Source organism: Lethenteron reissneri, chromosome 29 (genome assembly GCF_015708825.2).
Source record: "Lethenteron reissneri isolate LAM-NWPU_2019-01 chromosome 29, ASM1570882v1, whole genome shotgun sequence".
Taxonomy (NCBI): Eukaryota; Metazoa; Chordata; class Hyperoartia; order Petromyzontiformes; family Petromyzontidae; genus Lethenteron; species Lethenteron reissneri.
Window position 1 is genome coordinate 5,108,914 of NC_083807.1, and position 13,166 is coordinate 5,122,079.

The 13,166-nt window shown below is 47.9% G+C and overlaps 1 protein-coding gene across 3 annotated transcripts; it reads right to left on the reverse strand.

Moving 5' to 3' along the window:
* Positions 1-7,070: 7,070 nt before the first annotated feature.
* On the reverse strand, positions 7,071-11,287 carry LOC133349179 (BTB/POZ domain-containing protein KCTD6-like). 3 transcript variants are annotated; one of them, XM_061562452.1, is made up of 2 exons: positions 11,171-11,287; positions 7,071-9,164 (listed from the first exon to the last, which is right to left on the reverse strand). In XM_061562452.1, exon 2 carries the CDS (start codon positions 9,122-9,124, stop codon positions 8,417-8,419), a length of 708 nt encoding a protein of 235 aa, XP_061418436.1. In that variant the 5' UTR covers positions 9,125-9,164; positions 11,171-11,287; the 3' UTR covers positions 7,071-8,416. The 3 variants fall into 3 exon arrangements, with proteins under 3 accessions (XP_061418436.1, XP_061418438.1, XP_061418437.1); XM_061562454.1 differs by having other exon boundaries at positions 7,071-9,159; positions 11,171-11,253; XM_061562453.1 differs by lacking the exon at positions 11,171-11,287 and adding an exon at positions 9,633-9,959.
* Between the last annotated feature and the right edge of the window lie 1,879 nt (positions 11,288-13,166).

Genomic DNA, 13,166 nt, shown 5'->3' on the forward strand with positions numbered 1-13,166 from the left:
AGTGACTTCTTGTTGCTGTGGTGCGTCACTATTGTTCTCCAGCTGAATAGTGACTTCCTGTTCTATGGAATTGTTCTCCAGCTGAACAGTGAAGTCCTGGTCCTGTGGCGTGCCACGATTGTTCTTCAGCTGAACAACGACTTCCTGTTCCTGTGGCATACCGCCATCGTTTTTCAGATGAAAAGCAACTTCCTTTGGAGCACTGCTAATGTCCTCTGGCTGAAGACTAGCTTCAAACGGCGTGCAACCGCTCTCCCCTGACGGAAGAGCACCAGGCTCCGGCGCTTGGGTGGCGTGAGTGGCACGAAGGGCTCGCACGCGGTCCCCGAGCACGCCAAGCACGTGCAGCGCACGCTGCTGCGCCAGCTCCAGCGCAATCACCCGCAGAGCAAGCTCCTCCACGAGGCCACGGGTCGGGGCCCGATCACGGGACCACGTGCCACCGTCCAACGAGATGGCACGCTTGCGCTGGCTGGGAGCCTCCGTCTCGTCCATGAGCCCCCGCCGCCACCACTAAGTCCTGAGAATGTGAACGACGCGATGGGCCGGCGGGGGCGAGGTGGCAACAGAGTGTCGTGCGAGTCGTGGTGTCTTAGACGAGTGCGGCGCAGATGCCCGAGCAGTTACTGCTGCTGCGGTGAATGTGCAAATGGCCAGACGTGCTCCCTTTGCAACGTGACTGATCATGCTGAGCTCTGCAAAGGAGAGGAGGGTGAAAGTAAATAAGGTGGGGGGGTGCATATGACGGCTGAGTTAAGAGCTCAGATTGGGGGTAGGGGTTGGGCTAGGGTTTGATTGGCAGGTGTGCTCGAGGGTTGGGTTAGTGTAGAGTTGTGTTGGCTAAGTATGGTTAGCGGGAAGGGTAAGGTTCAAGTTTGTAGAGTGTTGTTTGGATGCTATGGGCGAGTGTGGCCGGGGTAGGTCTTTGGTAATGATCTGATTTTCTAGAGTGGTGAGAGCTTGGAGTAGGGGTCTGGTTAACGACTGTGATTAGAGTTATGTGTATTCATTAGCTCGTGTGGTACATCCCTTAACAATGTGCTTCTCTCGCCAGGTAACAGAATTGGCCTTTACATTTTTTTTATTCCACTTTACTCTTGGTTGTTCACGGTGCCAACACGGCGGCCATTTGTGGCTACAGTAACAAGGGAATGCAGAGGTCTCTTTCCGTTTTAGACTCCGAGAGCTGTCGACAGCTTTGTGACGCAGATTGGAGCGGGAGAGATGCTGGCATGTGCAGAACACTGGCACCCTGGCGTCCGCAGCTAAGAGCCCAGTGGTTAATACATTCCACAACTTGAGGGCACGCCGTGGCTAATCGTCCATAGAACACAATCTGTCAATAAATAATATACACAGTACATACGTAGTGGTCACTACGATGTAGTCGATTATCTACGATAACGTTACTTGAAATTGTATTTGACGGATAGCCTTGTCTGTTTAAACACTAAAGCCAAAAATAACCCCAAATCCATGTTGATGTTTCTGTAACGTACGTTTACTTTGAATAGTTGTTAAAAGTAATGTGTCTATGCCAATACTTGTTACAGAAAATATATTAAATTTAATATTGACTGTCCATTATTTTCTATCCCTTCTTTAAAATTGTTGTTTTTGCTCTGATTTATATTTACTTGAAAACTTATTGTAGCATCGGTACTAACTGTATGATTGTAGCGAATCGGTTCTTGATCAATCAGAATCCATGCCTTTATCCTGATGATTAACAACGGCTTGTTTTTTTACTTAAAACTTTCGTGACTGCAGGAATTCATATTCTTGGTTCTTTCGGTAAAGTCACATAAATAGTAAAAAAAATTCAAATAATAAAAATACAATAAAAATTTAAAAAACCCTCTACCGTCAGCAGTGTGGGTGTGTGTCGCGAGGTGCAATGCCCCCCCCCCCCATATCTACCCCCCCTGCCCCCTATATCTACCCCACCCCCACTCTCTCTCCCTGTCTAGCGTTTATCTGTTTGCTATAAATCCTTTATATGCATGGCGGCTAGAGTCCTCTCGTCCTCTGGCTTGAGATGGCTGCCAGCTCGGTTGGATCACGGGAAGTGGGTTAAAAAACGACCGAAAGGTTTGCACGGTCGTAAGCAAGCACGCAAGCAAGCAAGTGAACTTAATATAAATGATTTAAAAAGTCTCCCCCTGTCTCTGCCCCCCCATTGTCTGCTAGTGGCTGCCCCGCCCATGCTGTTTGCGCTGCACAAGCTCACCTCCGCCCAACTCCGCCTTTGTGTTGCTGCTGCATGAGTGCGCTACTTATGCAGCTCGTGTTGTGAGCGCAGCTCTTTCCGTCACCCACTCACTTTGGAACCCTTATAAGCAGCTACATTTGGAGGCTTGCCCCCTATTTTCTCTCCGCCTGATGAAAGCCGCTTGTGTTGCGCTCGAAACGTCGTGGGTTTTTTGCTTTAATTTTTTTCCTTGCATACATTTTTTATTTTTTTATTTGATTTTTTTATTTTATTTTTTTTGATTTTTTGTTTTCAATTTACGTGACTTTACCGAAAGAACCAAGCATAACAATGGCTTATTTATCCAGGAAAGGCACGCTGAGTCACGACTCTTTTTTTCAAGAGGGTCATGCATTTGGTTTTAATTTTAAAAGTGTTACAGCCAATCGATGAATGTTCATACGTGGGAGGAAACCAGAACACCTGGAGAAACCTCACACAAGCGAGGGTGCGACAATCTATATATAAATAAGTATAACCCGTAAAAACAACGTTTTTCACTATAAATCCTTTATATGCGTGGCGGCTAAAGTCATCTCGTCCTCTGGCTTGAGATGGCTGCCACCTATGGGTCAGATGATTGCCAGTATTAAGCAATTGGTAATTAAATATTTAATTTGTTTTCCCTAAACAGTGTAAAATTTAGGAAAACTTTTTCACGAACATTAATTGTCTCGCACAACGAGTCTGTGTGCAAAATGTCAGCTCGATTGGATCACGGGAAGTGGGTTAAAAAACGACCGAAAGATTTGCACGGTCGTAAGCAAGCAAGCACGCAAGCAAGCGAACTTAATATAAAGGATTTAAAAAAGGGAAATTTGTGAATATGTGTGTCTGTTCGAAATGTTAAGCATACTTCCCGACATGCAACAAACTTGAAATTTGCCATGTGGGTAGCTTCCAGACTGTACACAATGCTAAAAGTATAAAAAGAGACTTTTCAAATTTTTTTTTTTGGGGGGGGGAGGGGGGCAATGATGGATATATTTTGCACGGCAAGTGAGCGGTGACGTTGCATCTGTGATGTCACCCGCATGCGGCAGCGTCACGCAGTGTGCCTGCTGACGTCACGCACCCCCGGGTACCCGATACCCGTACCCAACCCGATACCCGGCTACCCGTACCCGGCCGGGTACGGGTACGGGTACCCGTTTGCGACCCTGGTGCGGCCGGATACGGGTACGGGTAGGCCGTGAGTCACTGGTGAGTCACCGTTTGTCACTCATTTCCCAACGTCTTGTCTCTTCTCACAATTCAAGTTCCTAGAATCAACCCATCCGCGCCTGCAACATGGCTTCATCCCAGAGGTCGCAATCAGGTACCCGATACCCGTACCCTACCCATACCCGGCCGGATACGGGTAGGGTACGGGTACGGCCGGGTACGGGTACCCGTTTGCGACCCTGGTGCGGCCGGGTACGGGTAAGGAATCAAAACCCGTTTGCGACCTCTGGGCCGTGTATTAATCCAAGACAAGAATCCAAGTCTCGGGTGAAGCCGGGTAGTGAAGCTAGTCTCTGTATATAGTTTCGGGAAATAGGTGTAGGTGAGTCCCATTGTCCGACTGGCTTCTCCTGGTGAACAAGGGTATTGGCAGCAGATTGGACTGAAGGAGGTGGCAGTTCATCTTCTTGGTTCTTTCGGTAAAGCCACGTAGAATGGAAATAATAAAATAATAAAAATAAAACATAATAAAATAATTCTCACGTTTCTGCCACAACGCAAGCAGCCGTCCTCAGGTGAAGAACAGGTCAGAGTCATTCAGACGCTGTCTTCTCGACAGACCTGTTCTTCACCTGAGGACGGCTGCTTGCGTTGTGGCCGAAACGTTGTGAGAATTATTTTATCATGTTTTATTTTTATTACTTTATTATTTCCATTCTACGTGACTTTACCGAAAGAACCAAGAAGATGAATCCCTGCAGTCACGAAAGCTTTAAATAGGTGGCAGTTCTTCAGCGCGGTATTTACTTGACATCATCACGAAATACAGCAAATCACCTCTCTTGAAAACGTCCCATATAAAAACACAGATGCGTGTGTGTATCGCTGTTATGCCCCCTAACTCTTAACCCCAACGTATCCAATACAGGAAACCCTTGAATGTCACGGGGGCGACGTCCTTGGAAAGTTCCGCGAAAGTCCAAACCGCGATATTCAATACTAAAGCCATATTACCTAAATCATGGGGTCAGTGACACGGCAACCAACAATAGACTTCACAATTGAAATAAGTTCTGTGCTGTATGCCACATCAACTAACAATTAAATAATTTAAATAAACACTTAACAACCCGATACAAAAAAACATTCCTTGACAATAAACAGATGTATAAATACCGAATAAATACTGTGCTTACCAATGATGACGATTTCGATTTAAAGCTTTCGTGACTGCAGGGATTCATCTTCTTGGTTCTTTCGGTAAAGTCACGTCCTCATGTGGAGAAGGACCTGTTCTCCACCTGAGGACGGCTGTTTGCGTTGTGGCCGAAACGTCGTGAGAATTATTTTATTATGTTTTATTTTTATTATTTTATTATTTCCATTCTACGTGACTTTATCGAAAGAACCAATAAAATGATGATGATGATCAAAAGTGTGTGTTTGTCCACGAGTGAGGAGCGGTGGGGTAGTGGTTAGCGCACTCCGCTACGAACCCGGCGACCAGAATTCGATTCCCACTCGCAACCATCACCAGTCACAATTATCTGAATCGGTTTCCCCTAGGTCCACTCAGCCTCAAATGCGTACCTGTCTCCGGCGTGTGTGTAAACATGACAACGATGGAGACAAAGGCGGCCGGGCCTGGTACCGGCCACCCCACTTAATGTATGTGTGCTGAACTTCTTTCGTACCGTACGTGGCCAGCCATGTTCACAGCATTTGCCCCAACAATCTGTTAAGGCTACACGGGGGGGTCTTAGTCTTTGACTGCCCCACGGTATCAGCCAACGATGCTCTCGGGTAGGGGCCGTCCATAAATGACGTCACGTGATTTTTGACGGTTTTTGACCCCCACCCCCTCGTGACACGGCGTCACAAAAAGCAGACCCCCCCCCTCAAATATGACGTCACAAAGCTCTGCCCCCACCCCCTTCGCTTTAAACTATTGTCATTGTAGTGCGTATTTAATGTGGCGCTGCACTCTGATGTTGTAGGAGAAAACATTTATTAAAAAGTCTCTTTAATTAAGTAGAACGTGTTGTCTATATTTAAAGTTGCGCATCTTTGTGACGTCACATTTCTCAAACCCCGTCGTCACACATGTCTGATCCCCCCCTGCCCCCCTAGGTGCGTGACGTCATTTATGGACGGCCCCTAACCCTGAACTATTTTAACCCCGAGCCCAATGTATATGCACCTCGCGTTTCTACAGAACGCACCGACCAATGAGGTGAATCTCCACAGCCCATGCGGTCTGGGTCGGTCGGCTGTCATCCAGCAGTGGATTGACCATGGAGGGGTTCTCTACGCGATACAATCCGCGTGCCTGTAACCCAGAGGTCGCAAACGGGTTTAGATTCCTTACCCGTATCCGGCCGCACTAGGGTCGCAAATGGGTACCCGTACCCGACCGTACCCGTACGGGTAGCGTACGGGTACCTCTGGGATGAAGCCATGTTGCAGGCGCGGGTGGGTTGATTCTAGGAACTTGAATTGTGAGAAGAGACAAGACGTTGGGAAATGAGTGACAAACGGTGACTCACCAGTGACTCACGGCCTACCCGTACCCGTACCCGGCCGCACCAGGGTCGCAAACGGGTACCCGTACCCGGCCGGGTACGGGTAGCCGGGTATCGGGTAGGGTACGGGTATCGGGTACCCAGTTGCGACCTCTGCTGTGACCCTCCCAAGTGGTACGCTGCTGGCTCCTGCCTCTCTGACTTTGGGATGTCCCCGTTGTCACCTCACTTTCGCTTCCTCCACCGAGTAAGATGGCAGGCTCTGGCTTCACCCAAAGCTCCGTCACGAGCGGAATGGAACGTTTGGGTTTTCCCAATTAAAAACAAATACATTTAAAGTGTCCCCCCCTCCCGCCCTCCCCATGCAGACAAAACTGATTCCGGGTCGTACTTGTGTTTCATGGCAAATATGCATTTGAGTGTACGTGGCACAGACAATTATGCGAATACATTCGCTGTCAAAGTAACAGTATTGTCCAACTTCTTGGTTCTTTCGGTAAAGTCACGTAGAAGGGAAATAATAACATAAAAAAAATAAAAGATAAGAATATTTATTATTTATGAATTGTTATAATAATTAAAAATCTTTACAAATTATGATTTTATTATTTCCCTTCTTCGTGACTTTACCGAAAGAACCAAGAAGATGAATCCCTGCAGTCACGAAAGCTTTAAATCGAAGTATTGTCCAAGTTAATTTTTTATTGAAAAACAGTAATTGTGAAAATAACATGTTTGCCTGCGTTTCCTGGTCACGCAGTTATATGCAACACAAGTTCAGAATTAATCAGGGCGGCCACTAAATTCGAACCAGGAACCTCGGCCTATGAAGGACAACATGGCAAACAAGGGGAGGGTGTGACCAGTACCATGCCTGGCCGCCTTTGTCTCCCTCGTGCTCACCTTTACACACCACACCAAGTACCGAGACCATCACCTGTTAAGATAATCAACACGGATATTATCCGTGGATTGGAATCGAACCCATGTTGCTGGGTTGATAGCGCGATGCACTAACCACTACGCCACCGCTCAGTATACCAAAGATCCCCTGTAGAATCGCGGTGCCGTCCATGAATGACGTCACGCGATTTTTGACCCCCCCCCCTTCCCTCGTCACACGGCGTCACAAAAAGTCAGACCCCCCCCCCCCTCAAATATGACGTCACAAAACTCTGCGGCGCTGCACTCTATTGTAGGAGAAAACATTTATTAAAAGTCTATTTACCGTGATTTAGTAGAACGTGTTGTCTATATTTATTTAAAGTTGCGCATTTTGATGTGACGTCACATTTCTCAAACCCATCCCCCCTTGTCACACATCGTCACAAATGTATGACCCCCCCACCAGGTGCGTGACGTCATTTACAGACGGCCTCCTCCACAGGCTGCTGGGGCAAATGCTGTTAGCAGCACCAAGGGAGGCTGGGTTGCCAGCACCACGACTGGACACCTTTGTCTCAATGGTGATGTTTACACACGATCCCAAGTTCTCATTTAAGGCTGAGTCGACCTAGGAGAGGCCCAGGGCTGCTTCAGATATTCTTCACTGGTTGGATACGAGAATCCCACTCGCCAAACATACACATACTACAACAGTGTATGGCGTGGTGGTGCAGTTGTGTACTGCATTAACACTGTGAATATTTCGATTTAAAGCTTTCGTGACTGCAGGGATTCATCTTCTTGGTTCTTTCGGTAAAGTCACGTAGAATGGAAATAATAAAATAATAATAAAATTCAACATAAGAAAATAATTAGAATTATTATTTTATTGTTTTACTTTATTTTTATTTCCATTCTACGTGACTTTATCGAAAGAACCAAGAAGATGTTAATATGTCTTGATACCGGAGGAAACCATTATGATTCTGGCAGCATGGGTTCGATCCCGATTCTGTTGTGGGCCTTCCAGAGGTTGCTCGACCTGATAAGAGCCCCTGGTGTGGTGTGTAAACATCACCACTGGGAAGGCACAGGGTGGCTGGGCGTGTTGCCGATTAACATCTAACCCCAGCATCCCAAAGCACATTATATAACCTCTCATCCCAAATACACGAAACATACCACTTCGAATCCTATTGTACCAGCTCTTCCTGCCCTATGCCAGTCTGATTATGCGTTCGCTGAAAATCGTGGGCTACGAGGCTAAAACCGGATGTCACGAAATAAAGATCCCCCAATAGTCATACACTGCTGGGGTACGTGTTGTTAGCGGCCACAAGAGGGTCTAGTTATATCAGCCCACCGGGGCCTGCATGAAAACCCGGTGTCCATGTTCATTGCTCAAGGACAAGACATTGTGCCCACGGGAAAGGTGTTTTGGTAAAAAAAAAAGTAGGAGCGATGGGCGACGTGTAACGTTTGTAATTTCACGGCATACACTCACTGGTACGAGTCCTGACATCTAAACTCACAGGAGGTGCAAACGGGACAAGGTGGTGGAAAATTCACCCGGCCACGAGATGCAACGCGACGATCAATCGTCGCTCTTCCGCGCCAGGCGACAAAAGCTCCAGTTGTGCTCGACTGTGTTCTCATTGGCGCGCTCACTCATGTGGTGCACGCGAGAGCATCTCAGAGAAAACCCCTGGCGTGCAATGTACTCCCACAGGTGCACGCGCAGCGACACTTCTTGCGTATAATCACACGGCCCAAACGTGAAAGACATTTGGGCGTCGCGCGTATCCATCATGTGCTTGTTCCAGCGCGTGAAGTTTCCAGCGATACTCTGGAGCAACGCAAACACCTTGGTTGTGATGGTGAGCTGCGTGATGATCACCGTCACTGGGTTCGAGTACTTGCTGAGCTTGCGAGTGCTTGCCAGCTCCACTGTCTCCTCGTAAGTATCCAACGCGTAAAGGGGCTTTGGCTCATTGAGGCACTGGATGAGCGGCTCTATTTGATAAAAGTCAGCCTCCTTTCGTAGGAGATCAATCTCCTTGAAGTCCTGCGGGAGGGTGAGTTCTGAAGTGCGCAGGAAGTTGAGCACGTAGCGGAAGAGCGGCCCGTCGCGGTCGATGAAGTAGTGCCCCTGCGCGTCTCTCGCAGTCGGCAGGTCCCCGCTGAACATGGCGCCCAGCATGGAATCCGAGTAGCGCGTGAGCGTGGCGCGCGACGTGCTGTAAAGGTGTCCGCCCACGTTCAGCGTCACAGGCTCCGACATTATTATTATGATGTCTCCCATGGCTCCTCATCTTCACCGCGAGATGCAGATGGGCACTGGGCTGGTTGGAAAAACAAAATGTATTTTAAGCATGAAAATCATCAGACCCAAAGCCAATATTGGCAGGTACTTCATCATCATCACAATCCGTGAGCAGATAGCCCGTAGGTGTCCACTGAGCATTTCGTAATGTTTCCACTTTCCTCTATCTTGTGCCAATATGCTTAAGTAGTGCCACATCTTTTTGGCACATAGTTATTTGAATAACACAACAATACAGTGAACCATTTACGTTTTGCTGGAATGTGATCAAAACAGTCATTTCTGCATTTCGTGGCATGAATTACTTTGAAAAAAGTGTTGGGTATTGCCACACAATTACTGCTTGAACATTCACATCCCAGCGTGTTCTGAGCTCGCCACGCGAAACACGCCGTGTGGGACTTGAAATAAATGCTGCATTGGACACGCCATACCGCGCAAACCATACCAGTGTGCAGCATCACAGACACGATTCTCCATACCACACCTTGTTTGAAAGACATGACGAAATCCAGTCTGGGATGCTTGTTTAACAAAAATTACACAATGTGTGGTCATTTGTAATTCAACGTTGAAGACAATGTCTTGGCCAATAAGTGAAAAGAGTCTGCAGTTTGTAAAATGTGGTTCCGTGAAACATGTAGATTTGAAGCTTTCGTGACTGCAAGGATTCATACTCTTAGTTCTTTCGGTAAAGTCACGTAGGTAAAAAATGAAATTAAAATTAATAAAAAAATAAAAACAATAAAATCACGACGTTTCGGAGGCAACACAAGCTTCCGTCTTCAGGTGAAACTGTCACAGCAAAAAATTTGTATCAGTTTTTACCTACGTGACTTTACCGAAAGAACTAAGAGTAAGGTTCCTTGAAACGCAACACAATCGTCGCGAGCGTTGCTCTGGAGAACGTACCAACATTATCACGCAGCAGACACCACACACGGCCTCTCCTTCCCACGGCCTGACCCCTTCACATCATCAGCACGCGTCTCACGCGTACACAGCGCCCCGAACCAGCCACGCCGGTGCAACTTGTGCGGGCGCATCGGCGATTCAACCACAAGTTAAACCTCCAGTAAACGCATTCTCGTCGGCGGTCAGCTTTACTTGAGCTAATTAAACACATTCCTGCGGAGGGAGCTGGTAGGATCGTTGGGTTGCTCGGTCAATGGCCAGGGTCAACGGCGGCGTGGTGTATTCCGCAAATATGCCCGACTGTGAGAGCGGGCACAAGCCGGCGTGAGTAGGTTAAACGTTGAGTTGTATAAGGGCACCACGGGGTGACCAGCCCTTCCCACCCAGCCCCTCCCACCCCCCACCCAGCCCCTCCCCACCCAGCCCCTCCCACCCCCCACCCAGCCCCACCCCTCCCCTCGCATCAACAAGTCCCTGGGTCCGATCCCCTATTAATAGTTGTAATCAATGAAAACACCCACGCGCTTTTCACGTTGGCCACACAGATCCCGACGCTGAAACGATCATCTGCCAATGCCCTCGATTGGGATTGCACCGCAGCAGCAGCAGCAGCAACAACTTTATTCGAAGACGTGAGACTCGGCTGAGCCTTTCGCGAGGTATCAATCTCGGTAGCTACGACGACAAATCAAATCGTATTCTTGGTTCGTATGGTAAAGTCACGAGGAAGAGAAATAATAAAATAATAAAATTTCAACAATTAAATTCTCACGTTTCGATTGCAACACAAGCAATCATCATCAGCTGTGAAAACCACAGCAAGAAAATGTATGTTGTATTTCCATTATTTTATTATTTTCCTTCTACGTGACTTTACCGAAAGAACCAAAGAATATTGCTCCATGCAGTCACGAAAGCTTCAAATCGAGATCAAATCGCCGCGTCCGCGAGCCAAGGCCCCCCCCTCGACTACGAGCCGGCCTGGCCCTGGGCTCGAGGCCTTTCCGTCAGCCACAGGCACGGGGCCCCTGGGGAATCCGCCCACCACGACCGCCTCGCCTCCTCCTCCTCCTCCACGCCAGTGAGGGCGTCTCGGAGCCGCGACTCTACCGGAGGAGACGTCCCCGCGCGGAGGCGTCTCCATCGCTGGCGAGGCGGCAGCAGCAGCAGCAGCGAACGTCTCTCCACGTGGCGTCACAGCGCGACATGACGTCACCAGCATCGTTTGGCCGACGTGATGTCACCGGGGTATCACAGCGCGACATGACGTCACCGGCCTCGTTTGGCCGACGTGATGTCACGGAAATAACATCACAGCGTGACGTGCTGTCAACGGTCTCGTTTGGCCGACGTGATGTCACCGGGATAAGATCACAGCGCGACGTGACGTCAACGGCCTCGTTTGGTCAACGTGATGTCACCGGGATAACATCACAGCGTGATATGACGTCACCGGCCTCGTTTGGTCAACGTGATGTCACAGGGGTAAGATCACAGCGTGACATGACGTCACCGGCATCGTTTGGCCGACGTGATGTCACCGGGATAACATCACAGCGTGATATGACGTCACCGGCCTCGTTTGGTCAACGTGATGTCACAGGGGTAAGATCACAGCGTGACATGACGTTACCGGCATCGTTTGGCCGACGTGATGTCACCGGGATAACATCACAGTGTGACATGACGTCAACGGCCTCATTTGGCCGACGTGATGTCCCCGGGGTAACATCACAACGCGACATGAAGTCACGGCGTCGTTTGGCCGACGTGATGTCACGGGGATAACATCACAGCGTGACATGACGTCAACGGCCTCGTTTGGCCGACGTGATGTCACCGGTATAACATCACAGCGTGACGTGATGTCAACGGATTTGAAGCTTTCGTGACTGCAAGGATGCATACGCTTAGGTTTTTTCGGTAAAGTCCCGTAGGTAAAATAATAATAAAATAAAATTATAATAAATGAAAATAACTAAATTCAATCACGACGTTTCGGAGGCAACACAAGTCTCCGTCTTCAGGTGGGACCGTCACAGCCAAATTTACGGGTTCTCTTCACTTGATACAGCAAATGTGGCTGTTTCGGTAAAGACACGTGGATAGAAAATAAAAATAATCTAAAATAAAAAAAATATTGTATTTATTTTATTTTATAATTTTTTTACTAAAATTAAACATTTTTATTTTCTATCTCCGTACCGAAAGAACCAAAAATATGAATTCCTGCAGTCACGAAAGCTTTAAGTCACAATTTAAGGTTGGCACTGATCAGGGGCTGACAGCCATGCAACTGCCTCATACCAGTAGGCATCGAAGTTCCATCGCCCGCCTCGCCAGCAGAAGGAAGTGGGGCAGGTGGACTCATCGCCATCTACTTTCCATCTGTACGGGGATCGAGTGTTGCCCCCTCGCGCAATGCGTTGGGTTTTCTCCCGGTGCTCCGGTTTTCTCGCCACGCGTACAAACACTCATTCACTGCCTGAAAACACCCCAACATAATCCAACGTGGCAGGACGCGACTGATAAGATACCGTGACATCGTGTGGTTTCCTGGATAAACAAGTCATTATTATTATTTTCTTGGTACTTTCGGTAAAGTCACGTAGAAGGGAAATAATAAATAATAAAAATAAAACAAAATTATTCTCACGACGTTTCGGCCACAACGCAAGCAGCCGTCCTCAGGTGAAGAACAGGGCTGTCGGAAAGACATAACTGCATTTCCCATAAATATGCTAAATTCATCTTGATATGCAAATTCCTTTGTCAAGGCGCTCTTCCCCCTCCAACCCAGCTTAAATATACGCTGCCAAGCTTGGTGGTGTTCATTCAGACGCCCTGTTCTTCACCTGAGGACGGCTGCTTGCGTTGTGGCCGAAACGTCGTGAGAATAATTTTATTATGTTTTATTTTTATTATTTTCCTTCTACGTGACTTTACCGAAAGAACCAAGATGAATCCCTGCAGTCACGAAAGCTTTAAATCGAAATTCGTTATTATTAGTTTTGATTGTATTTGTTGGCGCGGGTAAAATACATTCAGCCTGAAGCTGTTTTACAGAATACTCCACGTGGGACCTAGGCGAGTCCACAGCGTAAAC

Excerpts from the sequence above, each read along its gene's own strand:
- LOC133349179 (XM_061562452.1), bottom strand. The coding sequence starts at position 9,124 with ATGGGAGACATCATAATAATAATGTCGGAGCCTGTGACGCTGAACGTG.